Genomic DNA, 19,629 nt, shown 5'->3' with positions numbered 1-19,629 from the left:
CTTGGTGTGCATTTTGGTAACATCAAGATAGTCTGCAGGTGTAGTTCCTCTCCCCCCACCCCACCCCCTCCCTAATACCAGCCAACTCAATTGTCATGAAATTATGCCCCTAAAAATAGAACAATTTATGTTTTTGCAAATGTGGCATAGGTCATCTAAAAAACAACCCAACCCAGCACCAAGCTACGTTTCTGGCTATTTAGCTGGAAGTCTCGATCATTTTTAAATAATAAACTACAAAATAATTTCAATTGAGTGCGTAAGTACGATCATATTTTACTTAGTTGTATGTTCCCTTAAAAAAAGTGCCATAACGACCAATGTACGTTTTTTCAATGCTATTAATTTGGATGTCCTTTAAGGATGCAAAAGGTCCGATAACCCAGCAAGTTCCCATTTGGAAAATCGCCTATTCCCATACAAGGCTGGGAGTCTACATTCTACCAATGAACCGGAATACGTAATTCGTTTGTTTCTTTTTACTTTGAGTTCTAACCCTCTCTTTGGAAATACTCCCATCAATGTAAAACTTTGTTTTATATAAAAGAAAGACTATGTATTTGTATAAAATATATGTATAATGTACATGTACGAATATGTATAAATACAGTATGTACACACACAAAAATAGTTGCATAGATTTTGATTGTTATGATTATTATTATTACAAATGGACAAATATCAAAAGTATGTTTAATGATGATAATAAGTACAATGATTATTACGATCATAATGATGACAATAATAAAGCTTTCTACAAATTATTTTGACCTAAAGACTCTGAAACCGAATGATATTATAAATTCTGATTGCACTTAAAAATGAAAAACAGTCTAGACCCAGCTTTCGCATGACAATGACACATTAGCTACACCTACTGTATGCTTTCCGAGGACAGTTCAGAATAGATTACTTTACTTATTATTATTTAAAATCCTGAAATATGGCAGTTTTACGACATGGCCAGCCTAGCAAAGCTACAAGCTTTTGACTCTATTTTGAGCTTATAAAACATACTCTCAGGATATGTCTTTTTGGGAACTTTGGTGTCGATTTTATCAAGTCATAAGGTGCCAGGGATAACCAGAGGCACTTGATATGAAAATGATTATCTATCTATCTATCTATCTATCTATCTATCTATCTATCTATCTATCTATCTATCCACCTATCTATCTATCCATCTATCTATCTATCTATGTATATATCTATCTATTTATCTATCTATCCATCCTTCTATCTATCTATCTATCTATTAATCTATCTACCTATTTATCTATCTATCTATTACCAGTGGCTGTTTGGCCAGTATAGTATATTAGTTGCTTAATCTTAGACAACTTTTAAGGTCAGGTTAAGGCTCTCTAAAATTATAAAAACAACAAAGAAAACAAGAATACAGACATGAAAAACAATATCAAAAACATCATAAACAACAATAACAACAGAGCAACGACACTATCAGTATCAGCAGCACAGCATCACCATCAACTACAACGGTAGCAAAGAAAACAACAATAACAAGAAAGGCACAAACAACGACAACAGATTTGTTGTAGAGTCAATTGGGAATTTCCAACTGCTCCTCAAATTGAGATGAGTGAAAGGGAACACTATCAGATCAGCTGGTAAATTCATAGAATTTCAGCCTTTACAGGTTAATGGTCCTTGTTTTTCCTTTCGGGGAAAAGCCTAATTCTAGTTCTTTATGTGAAAATTATGTTTGTCTTTATTTTCATCATCCAGTGTTCAGAACAAGCATTCCATCTGAATAGTGAAATGCTATTATTTTGAGAACTGCAGTTTCATAAATTATTTTTGCTTTGTCTTTTGTCATCATTTTTAAAAAAGGATATTTATTAATTTTACATGAATATTCCGTTACAGTAAACACAAGTCACACTGTGCCAGAGACATTTCCATAATCACCACTCTCACTGAGGCCAGACGAACATTTTCTCATCGGGTGCTCAATTTTCTCGTCTCTTGGGCGTATATCTGCTGAGGTGTCCATATTTCATAACTAAAAAGCTAGATGTATGTAATCACGCCAACGCAACGACTTACCCAAGGGCTTAGGGTGTATTGAGCAGAACCAAAAAGTAAAAACTGAAACTGTTAGTACTTAAAGGTAGCATAGTGCTGTTGTTTTTTCATTACTTACTTTAAAAAATGAGGGTGCTGTGGCAGAGCGGATAGTGTGCTCGTCTCCGAAGCGGAAAGTCCAGGTTCGATCCTCGGTTCGGACACGGCTTGGAAAGGAACTGGCCACCCTACCACAATATGCCGAAGGCCCAGGAAGTTGTGTCTCTAACAAGGCAATCCCCAATGTCCGGATCGGATGCGGGAACAACATTTACTTTTTACTTTAGAAATATACACACTGACTTTTCATTCTTTCAGAAGTGGCGTACTGATTGAAATACAAGCTTCTACAACACTCAGTGTCATTGATAGTAAATAGCTATATTATAGACATGAATTTTAATGATTCGCTCTTAAATAATATTCTCACTCATTTTGTTTGTTTTAAGGACAAAATGAGGGAGATGGCATCCCCCTAAAATCTATCTATCTATCTATCTATCTACCTATCTATCTATCTATCTATCTATCTATCTATCTATCTATCTATCTATCTATCTATCTATCTATCTATCCTAGCTAGCTATCTATCTATCTATCTATCTATCTAGCTGTCTAGCTATCTATCTATCTATCGAGCTATCTATCTATAGCATCGCAATAAAAACGTGTGTCTGTTTTGTGTCTCCACAACTGGTTGGGGGGGGGGGGGGGATAGGTTAGGGGTAATATACTCATGTAAACCCACTGGTCATCAAAAGGAGGTAAGGCCAAGCTTTTAGATACGTACATGAATGTCATACGTACAAGTAAGTGCGCGCGGTTTCCTTTGGAATACTATCTCTGCTGTCTTCCTTCTCGCCTCTCTTGTTCTTTACTGTTGCGAGGTCAAGTACTCTACCTTCTAAAGGATTTGTGTCCTGCAGGGCATTGTATGTAGTGATTGAAAATGTTGATCGCTCGCGTAGACAAAGTTTAGATTCGAGGAAACAGCCTGATTTGACCCTTCCTGTTAGGGCCAACCCTGTTTCAGTGAACTGCAACATTTCCAGTATGCGAAGTAACAACTTCCACACTTGGGATTTAAACTCCTATTTACAGCTTTCAACGACAAGGAGCCGGGGGAGAAGGGCGTTAAACTCACAAAAGAAATTTTTGAAAAAGATAAATATATGCACAGGCATCCACTGAAAAAAAGCACTTAGCCTTGATGGGTTGACTCTATTTTACATTGGCGGCTAGAGTTCACTCAGTTTGAATACACAACAGAGGAAAGGGAAATCGACCCACTGCAGAGACAAACACCCATATAAATAAATGTTTTGGGAAAGTGGGCTCAGGGAAGATATATAACACTTACCCAAATGATATCATTTTTCTTAGCGTAGGCAGCTTTCCGGGAGAGCACTTTGCATGCCATCAGAACAAATGTCTCCTCGCGGGGCGCCGCAAGCTCAGTTGATATCATACTAGCGTATGGAGAGGTGGACCCTTTTCCGAATCCACGATCAATTTGAAATGTCTGGGGAGTTTTCAAGGCTCTTGAACCACGTGGCTCGGACCTTTCCGAAATGGGCGATAAATGCAGAGGTCCCACCTCCTGAATGACTTTGCAGTATTCCTAGTGGATGTTGAACCCATACCATAGTACTAATTAGTTCTGGTTTAGATGGCCCACAGAAGGGACTTCAAGAAGAAAAGAGAAAGATGATAACTCCCTGAGGTGTCGTTGTATAAGTTCGCCAAACATATCGTTCCAGAACAGTAGATAATTCTGCACATTTAACACACACTCTTTCACTCACACTCACACACACATACATACACACACACCCCCCACACACACATACACACACACATACACACACACTCTCACATACACTAATACACACACAAACACACATACGCACACTCTCACACATACTTACACACACACTTACACACACACAGGGTTTTGTATATTCCCTGAAAACGAGAGTTGACTCACCTAGAAGTTGAAGAAATTCGACAGCAAAATTTGTGATCAGCCATTGTTTTTTCACACACGAAACCAAGTTCCTTAAAGATTCGCTGTACAACTTTTGATGCTAGAAACTAGAAATTCATGTTATATCCTCGTTGCCAGATGTATGATGTCTTTGTATGGATTTGTTTGTGAAACATTGAGTTTTTGAACCGTGGCGTATTCTTCATATTTAATATGACACACAAACTGTGTTTCATTCTTTCTCGCCTGCATCCATGCCACGACTGATTATCACAACCGCTAACGGTTCTCAGCCCGTAAACTAGTCGCCTTAGGCCATTGTTCCTCTGTCCTGATCAGAGGTAACGAGCACTGCCCCACCCCCCCCTTTTTTTTTCAAGGGGCTTCCTGACACCTGTTCTGTCATCTTTAAGGCGAGCTGCTGCATCACGCGACAGGGTGAACAGAAACGTAACGAACATCCACATAGACAACAACAGATGGATGACAAAACATTCTTAAGTTTATATTTTTATTTTCCAGAAACAAGGTCTGCCATGGCCGATAACGGCATTCACTGCACTTTTAAAATAGCAATCGAGTATTGAAAGGAGCAACGTAATAATCTATCATTTCATTTTCTTTTCATGTTGTTGACCTAGACGGATGCAGCACTCAGCGTGGACATGCTCCACACCATCAGAGCTGCCCTGACGGCCATGATCAAAGAACAAAGAGATGTATTCCATTACGTGTTCCGAAGGGGAAAAATGTACAATATGAACAAGACCATCGGGATACAGTGTAACTCCAACCCACCCTTGCCGTGGATGCACGGAGAACAGATCTACAGAGCTTTGAAGCAGGTAAGTTTTGTTTGATTTTAAGCGTTTTAACCACGTCTGCTCGTTATCCTGTATTGCTTTCTGCTTATTTAAAAACATAATAGTATATGTATTTTAATGAGATTTGGCTGACTGGGAAAAGAGAAAGTTATCTAAGTCAACATAAGAAAACAAATACATGTACTCAAGGAATCCATCCTGTTTGTTTCAAAAGGCAGCTAACATAGAACACAATAAGGCCTTTTGAATCCTTGGATTTTTAGCTCTCCATCTACATTGGACACATAACAAGTTCACAATTTCTATATAAATAAAACAAGGTATATTGTAGTTTGCCACGATTACCTTCGAGTATACTCCTGAGCGAAATGACCTAAATCCAAACAAAGGCCAGTTGATGCTTCCGATTTTTGACAATTAAATTTGAAAAGCAATAAAACGAGTTTTTAAACAAGGGATTCGAATGAACCTGGGGTAATCGCCAAAATTTGTGTGAACACAGACAGCGATAACCTTGATTATTTGGACCGAGAGTCTGCAGGTCGAGAAGAAAATGACGAGAAATAGACCTGGAACGAGTTATCATGTGGCGTCGGTGGCCTAGTGGTTAGGCTCTCGGACTCGCAACCGTAAGGTCGTGGGTTCGAATCCCGTCAGGGGCCCGACGTTGTGTCCTTGGGAAAGGCACTTTACACGAATTTTCCTCACTTCACCCAGGTGGGAATGGGTACCCGGCTATAGACAGCGAAAGATCTTGTCAGTTTGTTAATGTTTGAGCGCTTAATCGGCTGCTTGCACTGTATGCTTCCCGGGAAGCTGAGAATGTTTCGGAATATTCTATGGTCTGCTGGGGTAATAATATAGTGTAAAGCGCATAGAGCCTGCTGTTGAGCGGGGATATGCGCTATACAAATGCTATCTATTATTATCATTGATTGAGGAGCATTTTACTCTATTAGTAGATCTAGATCTAATCAATCACCCCGGCTCGGAACTGAGTCTGGACAAAAGCTTACTTTTACATGATTACACCTGACTGACTAAAGCCAAATTTTCTCCCCCCATAAAAATGTGTTATGGCAAAAGGAAACATAATATTCTAAACAGTTTGGAGAAGTTTCACATATATAACTTTACTAGGGGCTGAGTTATTTATATTAGAGTAACGCATATCTTGCACAGGGAAAAAGCGAGCGCAGCTGGATCCTGGGGAAGTGAAAATCAAGTGTGAGGTCCGCAAATTTTTTGCAGTTATAGACACGGCTAAACATCTTCGATTACGCAATTGATGAGAAGGTTTGAAAATGTCAGCGACAGTTTTTTGTTTTGCTCTATTTTTTGTGGGGGTTTTTTGTCACGCAGGGGCAAGGGGTGGGGGGGGGGGAGGGGGAGTGTATTCAAGTACTAGTTTGTACGTGTGTGTGCGTATATATATATATATATATATATATATATATATATATATATATTTAAAAAAAAAAAAAATATATATATATATATCGGCAAGTGAGTATCTGTGCTTTTGAATGTTTATCTGTGTGTGTTTGTGTGTGCATGTGTGTGCGTGTACGTGTGTGTGTGTGCGTGTGTGTGCGCGCGAGTATGCGTGTGTGAAAGAGAGAAAGTAGAGAGAAAGACAGAGAGGTAGAGAGAGGGAGAGGGGTAGAGAGAGGGAGAGAAAGAGAGAGAAGGGAGAGAGATAGATAGATAGATAGATAGATAGATAGATAGATAGAGAGAGAGAGAGAGAGAGAGAGAGAGAGAGAGGGAGAGAGAGAAAGGATGTAAGTATTATGTACATGTATGTAGTTGTGTATGTGTGTACGTGTGTGTGAGAGAGAAAGAGATAGAATAATAGGTAACTAGCTAGCTAGCTAGCTAGCTAGCTAGCTAGCTAGATAGATAGATAGATAGATAGATAGATAGATAGATAGATAGATAGATAGATAGGGAGAGAAATAGCGAGAGAGAGAAAGAGAGAGAGAGAGGGAGGGAAAGAGAGGGAGAGAGAGAAAGAGAGAGAGAGAGAGGGAGAGAGAGAGAGAGAGAGAGAGAGAGAAAGAGAGGGAAAGACAGAGACAGAGACAGAGACAGAGACAGAGACAAACAGACAGACAGAGACAGAGACAGACAGACAGACAGACAGACAGACAGACAGACAGACAGACAGACAGACAGACAAAGGGAGATAAAGCAAAAAAAGAGAGAGAAAGTGAGAGAGATGGGGAGGGAGAGAGAACGGGACAGAGTTTAAAAAGAGAGAAGGAGAGACCGAGTTGTTTTCGTAGAGTTCATTCTCTTTGGCTGGCGGTCTATGCCAAAATGTCATGATGATGAGAAGCGGACACGGCTCCCTTTGTCGATGGAAAACACAATGGAGCGCAACACTAGGACATACATCTTTAAGTTTGATTGTGCCTTCCACCAGACTGGCAACTCGCCAATGTCATTTTGAAAAAAGGTTTTCATTTTGATATTGCATAGTGCAGAAACGGTGTTCGGGCGAAAGAGGAATCGGCAGGAAAAGTAAAATGAGAGAAAAGAAAAGAAGAGGCAGATACTTGTGTGGATGGGTGGGGGTGAGATAGATAGAAAGAGAGAGAGAGAGAGAGAGAGAGAGAGAGAGAGAGAGAGACAGAGAGAGAGAGAGAGAGAGAGAGAGAGAGAGATAGAGAGAGATAAATAGAGACAGAAAAAAGAGAGAGAACATATAATAGAGAGAGAGAGAGAGAGAGAGAGAGAGAGATAGAGAGATAAATAGAGACAGAAAAAAGAGAGAGAACATATAATAGAGAGCGAGAGAGCGAGAGAGAGAGAGAGAGAGAGAGAGAGAGAGAGAGAGAGAGAGAGAGAGAGAGAGGTGGGTGGAGAGATTAAAAGAAAAAAAGGAGAAAAAAAGGAGAAAAAAAGGGGAAAATATATTTTAAAAACCCTAATAAAATAGAGCTGTTTTTTCTCTCTGATAATACGGGGAGACATACAAGAAGCATGTATTTATGTATGTACGTAATTTATAATTATGTATTTATGTATGTATGTTTGCCATTGTAAACCAAAGTGTCCCTCTGTTACAAATAAAAGTGTAATTTATTTTTTATTATTATTATCCCCCCCACCCACAAAAACTAACCCAACTTAAAACAAACACCCCCCTCCCCCTTCCCCCAAACCTAACAACCCTACCAGAGTACTTTTTTCTCTCCGTTAATCTACCCTTTAATACGAACCCAACTATGTACCGGCCAGCGTGTGAGAGGTCTGAATACCCCCCACCCCCTACCGTCTTCCCCCGGGTGAGCGGTGATCTCTGCCGCTCCTTCGTAAGGGAAGGTGTAGACGGACAAGCTCCCTGTGGTAAAGCACGATGGCTGGAGCAAAAGCCCAGGTACGGCGCTACAAAGCCCTTGTACAAGGAGACACAAGGAAGTCCCCTTGAGCTTGTCTCTGAGTACAGCGCTACAAAGTCTCTATTACGTCACAAACAACTCGGCTAGGTTTATACCTTCTTGGTTTTGCTCAAACTATTTTGGCTTGGAGTCTTCGCCGGGTATGGCTCTCGCATTCGTGTAACACACATCATTCTTTGTTACGTTAATTGATTATAGTATGATTATAACACCCGGCATATGTTAGGCCTCTCCCGGTTACTCGCAGAAGGCACTTTTGGAGACTGAGCAAGTCTGCCTCCTACTTTAAAAAGAAAATTAAATCATCTTTTTTAAAAATTTCGTTTTGAAGTTGGGGGAGGAGGTGTCTTAAAACTTCAACAGCCATTGCTACAATTAACCTCTGGCATGAGATTTACAATATTTAGCCTCCGCTTTGATCGAAGTCGCATCACTGGGGTATAAAACATTAACACTATCGTCACAACCATTTAGCTATAACATGAGTTTACCTAGCACATGCAAGTGGAAGTCTAAGAAAGGTAGAATTAATTGGAAACTACTGTTCTACAGTTGGATGTGAGACAGGGAGACAAATAATGCCCCTCGAGTTTGAATCCATGTAGGTCTTGAATTGTTTTCGTCCTTTCTGGAAGAGCTAGGGTACACAGCTCAGTTAATATCTCACCAAGCTGTAGTCTAGCATCTGCGTTTGTTGCCATTTGTTTTGTTCAAAAGTTGCCAAAAGTTACCACAAAAAATGCCAAAAGTTGCAATAAAAGTTGCCATTAATTTTCAAGCTTTTAACTCTCTGTGACGATGTATATAGCAATGTGCTACTAGAGGTAACTTAATCTAACGCACCAGGATTTCTTGTGCTGTTTTAAGCATCTAGAATATCATTAGTAGCCACTCCGTCTTTATAATGGGCATTGCAGTAAAAACCCAGTATAATCATTTAAACTGTAATCTATTGTGTAAAGGTTCGGCTCTCTGGTAATGGCAAGCAGATTGTGAAAGTTCGATTCCAGTGTGGAACGTTATCAAGTACCATGGACGACACCAAAAGAAGCAGACTGGCTTCCCAATGATTAACATCGCCTCATTGGTTCCGGGCAATACATGAATGAACAGTCCCCCACAATGCTTCAAATTATCGAGAAATGAGAAAGATTATCTGCCCGGCGGGTGATTGCCTTCTACTGACGTCGCCATTCTGGTATTGTCGTGGTGACACCATGTTGTGTCGTTGCTGCATGCCACACAAACTTGTGCGTCGTGTTTTAAAGGGGACTCTTTTTTAAAAAATGGAAGTGTGTATCACTAGCTATTAGAAACCATAAAGAGTTCAATGACACTATTTTTCGTTTTACTAGCCACAGACTGGGAAGTACTAAGATTTAGTATTGGGTCCTCATACCCATCTCAGCGCGTCCCCGGGTGGTGGATAGGGGAAAGGCCTCCAGATATGGAGGTTAGCTGCTAAGCAGTCGCGAACCAATTGGGGATGGTCGTGGAGAGTAGAGGGGAACCCTGGTGACACAGGTGCTTCAATAAATACCTCACACACTCGAAGAAGGGACCATCTTGGCGACGGGAGGCGCCATAAAACCTACCAAAGCCCCCACTGCCTTGTGGGTTGTCAGTGGATGACAAAAGCTAGCTGAAAAACTGTACACAAACCGGCAGTAGGCAACGGGAAACCACTGCTGTAATATCCCAAGAACAATCACGGAAAAGTACATTCATTTATCAGATAACAGTGGGGGGTTCATGATCCAGCTCTGAACTCCCCGCTCGGTAGGGACTGCCACAGGCAGCAGGTGGCGCCCGATCGTCATCCAGCTACTGGCTGCAAAAATAAGCAACTTGACATCGCCACATGGAATGTAAGAACAATGTACCAGAAAGGCAAATTAGATAATATAGAACAGGAAATGGATAGGGTAAAGCTAAATATTTTAGGCCTTTCAGAAGTTAGATGGGAGGGGGCAGGCTTGATTAAAAGGGGATCCAAAACAATTATATATTTAGGAGGAAAAACCCATGAAAGAGGAGTCTGAATTTTATTTGACGAAGCAACAGCAAAGATCATTAAAAGTTTTTGGGGAGTGTCAAATAGAGTCATCCTGTCTAAATTAGAGGGAAAACATTTTGACATAGGTGTCATCCAAATATACGCACCAATATCAGAGCACGACAACGAGGAAATTGAGATTTTTTATGAAGACCTTGATAAGGCAATGAAACAGTTAAAATCACAAGATGTAAAGATAGTCATGGGAGACTTTAATGCCAAAGTAGGAAGTACACGTATAGAAGATATAGTTGGGCCATGGGGACTGGGTAGAGAGAATGAACGCGGGGAACGACTGGTAGAATGGTGCAAAGAAAATAATTTTATGATATCAAACACCTGGTATGAAAATCACCCAAGAAGAAGATACACTTGGAAGAGTCCTGGCGATAGAAGTAGAAATCAAATAGACTTCATACTTTTTTAGAAACGTTTTTAGAAACACAATACAATCATCTAAATCAATGCCAGGAGCAGGCTGTGATAGTGATCATGTACCAGTCATGTGTAAAATCCGGATACGACTAAAGAAACTCAAAAAGTCAAAGTATGAACATAAATTTGACATAGGTCTTTTAAAGACAAATCAAGAAATGAAAGAACGTTTCTCCATAGATGTAAGAAATAAATTTCAAGCTTTGGAAAACATTACTAAATCGGAAGAACTATGGAGGACAATGAAAGACTCAATAATGGAAGCTGTGGAAGAAAATATCCCCCCCGAAAGCTAAAAAAGCAAATAAAAAATGGATGACCCAGGACATATTAAACCTAATGGAAGAGAGAAGAAAGGCAAAAATAAAATGTGAAAAAGTACAACATCTTAAACAGGGAAATAAAGAGAAAATACATCGAAGCAAAAGAAACATGGATAAACGATCAGTGTCAACAAATAGAGAAGAACCAAAACAAAGACAGCAAATACATGCATTCAAAAATCAAAGAAGTAAGTGGGATAAAAGGATGCTCAAATACAGGATGCATAAGATCAAAGGGAGGGGATATTTTAATGGACAACGGGGATGTCTTAAACAGATGGTCAGAATACAAAGAAGAACTTTTCAAAGATAATAGAGGACAAAACCGGTAATAAATAATCAAATAAATGGACCTCCAATACTGAAAGCAGAAGTACAAGCTGCCATTAGGAAAATGAAACAATTCAAAGCCACAGGGCCAGATAATATTCCAGTTGAAGTGATTGTCGCGCTCGAAGAACTAGGCACTGAAATAACAAAGCTCTTAAATGTTATTTATGACACCGGTGAGATCCCAGAAGATATGATGAAGTCAGTTTTTATAGCTTTACCTAAAACACCAGGCGCCACTGAGTGTGATATGCATAGAACAATTAGCCTTATGAGTCATTTTACAAAAATATTGCTGCGAGTAATAATGGGAAGATTGAGAAGAAGTGTAAGACCAGAGATATCTAAAACACAATTCGGCTTTGTTCCTGACAAGAGCACCAGAAATGCTATACTCACCTTACAAATGTTAATGGAAAGATATATTGAAGCACAGAAAGATCTGCATTTATGCTTAATATATTATTCAAAGGCGTTCGATAAAGTTAGACATGATGAGCTATTTAAAATAATGGAAAAGCTAGACATAGATGGAAAAGATCTAAGAATTATCAGAAATTTGTACTGGGACCAAAACGTTGCTGTACGAATTAATGGAGAATACAGTGAATATAAGCAGATTAGGCGAGGAGTGAGGCAAGGATGTGTTATGTCACCAGACCTTTTTAACATGTACAGTGAAACAATCCTTAGAAACATAGAAGAATGTCCAGGCCTCAAAGTTAATGGAGAAAATATTAATAACATCAAATATGCAGATGACACGATTTTAATAGCAGGCTTCGAAAGGGACCTTCAAATGCTTCTAGACATTGTTGTAAAAGAAAGTGAACGTAAAGGATTATTGTTGAATGCAAAGAAAACAGAATGCATGGTAATATAAAAAAAGCAGCAAATCCTAGTTGTAATCTCATTAGCAAAGGTGAAAAGATCAAACAAGTCCAACAGTTTAAATATCTAGGATATATGATAACATCTGATGCGAAATCTTCCGCAGAAATAAAGAGGAGAACTGCAATGGCTAAGGCTAGTTTCAATAAAATGAGCCCAATCCTGAAAAATAGAAACATATCAATGAACACCAAACTGAAAGTCCTGAAATGCTATATTTGGTCAACCTTTCTATATGGCTGTGAATGCTGGACAATCACTAAAGATAGTGAAAATAAAATAGAGGCAACAGAAATGTGGTTTATTAGGAGACTGCTAAGAGTATCGTGGGAGGAAAAGAAATCAAATGAGGTAGTGTTTGATGAAGCCCACGTGGGACGCTCATTGTTAAAAACAATCAGGAAACGACAAATGCAGTTTTGGGGACACCTGAATAGACATAAGGGTCTTGAACATCAAGCTCTCACTGGCAAAATTGAGGGCAAGCGAGGCAGGGGTAGGCCCAGAACAACATACTTAGGGAACCTAAACAAATGGGTAAAAGGGAAAGATCAGGGAAACGTAGCTTTTCTGAGAGCATCCGAACAAAGGAATGAATGGAACATCATGATCGCCGATGTCTGTCGCAGATCTGGCACTGGATGATGATGAGCCACAGACCACAGGAAAAGGCAATTTCTCACAATTTCATAAGTACATGTATAAGGGGTTCAACTGACAGAGATTTTTCGAGTGATATAATATTAAGCTGAAAAGGGTTAAGGCGAAATAATATGCCCTCTGCTCCCGATCTTCAATATGTCAAACGGTTTCTGCTTCATCTACATCAATCAGCATCATCAATTTTCCCGCTCTTTCCAGGGAAGTGACCTGGGCCTGGGTTACGCCGTCTGCGGAGCTTTAAACGAGGATGGTTTATGCTTGTAGCTTGTAATCTGGTTGGCAGGTAATTACACAGGCGCTGTAACCTTTCATTTATTTACCATGTGCCTCCTCACAGTTTTATTTAAGCCTGAATAAAAAAGCTGACTTGTGTATTGAAATTGGACCTTCGTATTCTACCCAAGCCTACTTGTTTCATTACACGCTAGGTTTAGGCCGGTGAATTCGCACTTTGTTGATTTCCTAAATAATAATTTACAGCATTGTAACGGTCACATAACCTTGTTGGAGAGCTCTTGACAAACAAACAGAAAGCACATGGTCGAATTTTAGTGGATTCTGAATCTTATGGGTATATCATTTCCCCTGTAGTACTGAAGTCCTGTGGCCAAAGGCACTCGCGTATGCATTTTCCCCCAACAGAAAAAGCCCACATCATTTTAAGATGTGCGAGTCAAGAGGGAGGCGAGGGGACGTAAGTTTATACGGAATGAGATTCAGAGTCTGAGTAAAGAAAGAAACCGTTTCACCTTTGAAATGAGTTAAACCGTTTTTAGGGTGATATTTTGGGCTTTCCCAGCCGTTTAAAAAAATTAAAGGTAGGATCTAGCACAATAGTCATCTCAGACAAGGGCACAGTACTCTGAAGTTCCATCAGCAAATAGGACACGTTAACTGCTGGAGACGTTGATTATTTAGGAGGAGGACTGCTTCCACAACAACAACAACAACATGTCATGTACAAACTAACTGCTTAGGACACAGCATTCCAGCAAAAAACGATTAAACTCGGTAAAAGAATTCCCCAAAGCAGGAATCAAACTACAGTCGTCTGAGTGCAACATCGAAGAGCCTGTAACGTCGAATTTGTACTGGCTGGCACTGACTGACAGTAGGAAGTCGAAAAAGAGCAGGTTTGTGAACGTTGACCAGAGAATGAAGCATCGAGCTTTTAATCAATGTTCTAATCTAACGAGAACTTCCTCCTAATTGATCTAAACTGCCAGTCTTTACAGTGCCCAGTTTGTTCAGGGAACCTCCAAGTATTTTGTCTTTGTCTGAGAAGATACTGGCCAAGATCTGTTTCAAGGTTTCAAATCAGGTTTCTAAACTCTAGAATTACTCTTAACCCCTCTTACGTGGCTCTCAAGTCTGCATACGTTGCACACCATTTGAAAATCTACTGCACGCAAGCGGTAGCACTCCCAAATTGAAGCACTGACAGTTTCCGTCCCTACAGATTTAGCAGAGGAACGATGGGAAATGAGGAATCGAAGAGAAAGAAATAGTTACTAGGTCAACGACACAGCCTGGGGGTAAAACGCTGAAAGCTTTCCACATCCCTGGTGTCCCATTAGTTATAAATGATCGTACATGTCTGGCGCCCAAATCGATACAATTTAGATAATCTAGGAAGCGGGATGCTTTATCCTGCCTATCAGAGCCAACCGGAGAAGAATGAGGAATAGCATCCTGAAACAGAGATAGAAGAGAAACACGATAAAATAAGATTTCCTCACACACGAATCGATTTCGTGTCTTTTGCGTGCAAGTGTCAGGAGTTTAACTACACACTCGACGTCAGTCCCCATTACTTTGTTGTCCAGTCGTGAAACTGCATTTCTTCTGTATTATTTGTTACTATGTGAAAATACATGGCATTTTGGGCTTTACAGACCGCTGTAAATCAGCCTCAACCTCCCATTTCAACAATGATAATGGAGCAAACTTTTTATCATTTACAACTTCAAATCAATACAATCATTTGTTCTTCTTAACGCAAAGGGTAAAATAACTGTTGATAATTAGTCTCGGAGTCTTCTCATTTCCTGAAATTAAAATTTCAAAGTTATATTAATATTTTATAATTTCATTGTTTCCCTGTTTAGTGTTTCAGACTTAACTTAAACAATTCGTCAAATGTCTCAAGGGAGATAATGACAAGTGAGAAAAAAGAACCCCCATCATGACCTGACCGAGGAAGGAAAATTGAGCTCAGCAGAAGTGTACCGGGAAGTTGACAAAAAATGAGCAATACGAGCTAAATTGTAATAACGTTCAAATATTCTATCAAGCATCATAGCTGATATCTAGGTAATTGGGATTGTCACAACCCCCCCCCCCCCCTTTTTTTTTTAAAGATAAGAAAAGAAAAAATTATCTTTCATTGTTCAAGCACAGGAACACTGGTTTAGTGCTACATCGCACACACACACACACACACACACCAACACACACACACCCACACCCACACACATCCACACACACAAAACACACACTCAAAACACACACTCACGCACACATACACACATACATACAGGGAGACACATAGTCTTTCATACAGATCTACCCTCTCTCCCACACACTTATACACACGATACTTTGATTTTATGGCAAAAAGCTATCTCTCACAGGCATAATCATTATTAAAATCAAAATACACGGAAAATCGGTCGCATTCTCCGCATTTCATGTTGCAAGAAATAAAGTTTCCGAGAATCTCCAGGTTCATCAAAAGAATACAATCCAAGTGATTTCCTTCTTTGCTATTCTCTGAAGTGTCTATTTTTATCTTTTTTGCTGATGAGCATTCCATGAAACGATCTGGGTGTGGCTCAGTCACCTCAGATAAAGTATTGTAGTCATAATCGGTAATAGGAGTAATAGGTAAGTCATTTGATTCGCCGTTGGTTGTGGCCTTAAGAGAGTGTTGATTCTCCCTAAACCTCTTTTTCTGTGGTCTACTGCATTTATACCAGAAACTCGGATTCCACTAAGGACTGAGAACAAGTAATCCTCCACTGTAGAGTTTATTTTGTAGTTTGCATCCATGTAATAAACTGCCAATACTATCCTACAGTAGTGAGCAGTGATGACTACAGCCATGTACACAAGTACTCCAAAACATTTAGGTCCATCCTTCCAGGAGGATAGTTAGAGTATGAAACCAAGAGTGGTATGCATGGTTTACGTGCGTTGCTAAGCACTTTGAGAGCACCCTTAGCATGTTTTAGACATTATTCAGCATACTTTCGGGCCACCCTTCTTCTTAAAATAAAGTGTTTTGGGGAGATTAGTGCTCATAGAATCATAGGCTCCAAAAATCTCAATATGGCCAATGTGATAGATTTGAGGCAATCTCTACCTTAAGCTTTGTAATTAGACTTCATATTATTCTAACGCGTGAGTTTATTCCAGCTGTTATTGAACTTAAAACAAGAATATCGGTCAGATATAAGAAACTTACATTTTGAAATTTTGTCTTTGTTTCTTAAGGTTGGGGGGGGGGGGGGGGGGGGTGCTACACCCCCAAAATCAAAATTCGGCTCAAAATCATGGAATTTGAGTTGTAGGCATTTTTAGCTTCCTCAGCCTCTCCTACAACTATTTCATGGCATAAGAACCCCCCAAAACCGTATTTTTCCCCCATACCGGGCATGTTTGTAACCGCCATTTCCTCATAAAGTCAGTATTTTAATTTTTTTTATCGGCCGTTTTCTCAAAATGCGACTTTTCTCTATACTTTTTTGAATAACTCCACTATGTTTCATCTAATCTTCATGAAATTTTCACAGAATGAAGAGAAGAGGTAATACTAAAAATGTCTGTTGAATTTTTGATATATTGAATAGATTTTTGTTGGTGGTGTCTGGAGTGTGGATTTTCACGGATTTTTCGCAAACTTGAATGCTACCTCAGGAAAAAATTCATTAAAATGTTTCTAATTCGATTAGGAAAAAAACAACAGACACATTTTTAGATCTGATGTTTGTGAACACGCATGCAAAAAAACCAATCAATTTCCATGAGCGATAAGTGCGGTATTCATTACGTAAGACATGTCAATAAAATACAATATGGCGGCGTATCCATGAAAACGAAACTTTTTTCTCAAATTTGATTGCGGATTTTAAGACTCCTTAATGTGCTTGTTATATGTGTGAAATTTGGTAAAATTCGGTCCAGTAATAAGCGAGATAGCCTCCAGGTGTAGCCCCCCCCCCACCCCCTTAAACTAAACATCGTTGTATTTTAGAAGAAGTTCGTTCTTGATTTCTGGACACATATCAAATGACAAAGAGAACATATTTTAGCCTTAGTGGCTTGAACAGATTGAAAGTCTTTGTCCCATCGTGTAATGGGAAATGAGTCAACCAAATGATCCCACTTTGTATTACATTGTTCATGCAGCGATGGAGAAAGAGTGGAAGAGCAAGAGCGATAGATAGATAGATAGATAGATAGATAGATAGATAGATAGATAGAAAGATAGATAGATAGATAGATCGATAGATCGATAGATAGATAGATAGATAGATAGATAGATAGATAGATAGATAGATAGATAGATAGATAGATAGATTGAGAAAGAAATTGAGAGAGAGAGAGAGAGAGAGAGAGAGAGAGAGAGAGAGACAGAGACAGAGAGAGAGAGAGAGAGAGCAAAATAGTTAATTAATTTTTTGACAAACCAAAAGAGTAGACCACTTTGTGGGTTGTCTTTGTGCAGCGCATGTTCTTAAGCTGAGGTTAATTGAATTTTGAGCAAAGACCCAGCCCAGCCCAGTAGACACCCATACGTAAGTTCTTTCACCGTCATTGCTTGACATTAACTGTGTTATGTTTGATTGATTTAAATGTTTTATGTCCCCTACGTCACAATAACATTATTTAGGAAGTCGACTGATACAATACACCCTTCCAGGGGAAAACCAGGCTGAGTGAAACACAGCATGCCGGCAGAGAGACGGAGATAATTTTGTAGAAGTACATCTTCCTTTCTGGGGAATTGAGATCACATCGTCTGCACTTCGCAGCCAACAACCTGAGCATTACATGACAGAGCTGGAGCTCAGTTGACAAGTAGAGCCCTCAAACCTGTGTTGTTCTGAAAGGGCCGCAAGATATCAAACCATGTATAATATCCTCTAAAAAGAAGGCCTTGTATGTGCCGATCTTTTTTCCAACCTGTATATAATGGTTTCCACATGCTCAATTAGTCGGTAAATTTATGTGGAAGTCCCTGAAGAGCAGCCATCTGTCTCGTGGCCCAGTGGGTGGCGGCTTGTCTGGCGTTGAGAAATGGATAGGAGAACGCGTTGACACGGGAATCAATGGCAGTGCTCCTTGTGATTCAAAGCTCTTGACCTCCACCATACCTGATGTAATCAATACTCTTTATCCTCGGGCCCGGCAACTCCCGAGACAATAGGGTTTCGTACGTTGGTTTAATACATTGAAACTATAATGGAACCATAAATGGGCCTTTGTGATTAGACGTTACATTATTACAACAAATATGTCATTGTAAAAGCTCTGACGAGTGGAATCTCATTTAGTAAAAAAATAAAACAGCGAAAGACAAACACAAAAACAAAATAGAAACAAAATAAAACCTCACCAATTGAACTGGTGTTGAGACCGTGTCTGCTCTGTTATTTAAATTTTTAAAAAAATAAAAAAATCAACAATGATAAAACTCTTGTCTACTATCAGTCAGTCCGTCTTGCTCGTTCCCATTACTACTTGCTACTTGGTCGCAATATTAATTATGTCTCTGCGTTTCTCTTAACAATAGCTTAACTATAAAGGTTAGGCTAAGAAACAATATGTGGCGTCACTCGCCCCTTAGCACAGTCGCCCCGTAGAAAGAGAGCAAACCCTTGACAACACAACAGGTTGTTACCCCGAGAAGAGAACTATTTTCTCTGTTTACCTGAGCAAATAACGATAGGATAGTTTAGATAAGGTCTTGGCATCTTTTCACGGATGCCAAATTGCTCTATTCTCTCTCACATATAACATACCTTGCTTCAAGAAGAAGGGTTGACATTATTTTTTAAAACTCATTGCTCAACAATGAATAAATTGTGATGTAAATCAGGGCTTTTTACACAACAAGTTTTGTTTTTTGACTCATCTCAAGACGGAGTTATTTGCAAAGATGTTTCCTAAAAAATTCGAAGATCAAGAGAAACAAAAACGAATTTTTGCTTTTTTAATGCTTTCCACATTAACATTTTGATCAACTGCTCCAATAGACTGCTTGCGCTCGGAGATCCGGGATTGATGGAATGCCACATGGAAAGAACAGGCATTCTAGACACGTAATGACGACGCATTTGTCATTTCTGTTCCTCAATTTGTCATTCTGCAAGCTAAACTACGCACTCGAAACAAGCTATCGAACCTCAGGAGGTAGCTTACGACACGGAATAGTAGTTTAGTTGCAGATGTACAATTATAATTGAAGGAAAGAAAGAGAGAGAGAGAGAGAGAGAGAGAGAGAGAGAGAGAGAGAGAGAGAGAGAGGGGCAGTATTGTCTGACAGGAGCAAGGCTGTTGTGAGTCGACTTGTCAAATATAGACTTTAGGGACCACTTGCAAACACTACGAGTGGTCTTCTCGG

The 19,629-nt window shown here is 39.5% G+C and overlaps 1 protein-coding gene across 1 annotated transcript in view; it reads left to right on the top strand.

Moving 5' to 3' along the window:
* LOC100533314 (glutamate receptor subunit protein GluR5) overlaps nt 1–19,629 on the top strand; it is a gene marked incomplete at its 5' end in the record, with an annotated part of 137,422 nt that overhangs the window by 67,813 nt on the left and 49,980 nt on the right. Inside the window, 2 exon segments of the mRNA NM_001204612.1 lie at nt 4,714–4,920; nt 14,041–14,049. Of these exon segments, the coding sequence (NP_001191541.1) occupies nt 4,714–4,920; nt 14,041–14,049 (216 nt within the window).

This window comes from Aplysia californica, unplaced genomic scaffold, assembly GCF_000002075.1.
Source record: "Aplysia californica isolate F4 #8 unplaced genomic scaffold, AplCal3.0 scaffold00454, whole genome shotgun sequence".
Lineage (NCBI taxonomy): Eukaryota > Metazoa > Mollusca > Gastropoda > Aplysiida > Aplysiidae > Aplysia > Aplysia californica.
This window is presented reverse-complemented; position numbering and strand designations above follow the sequence as displayed.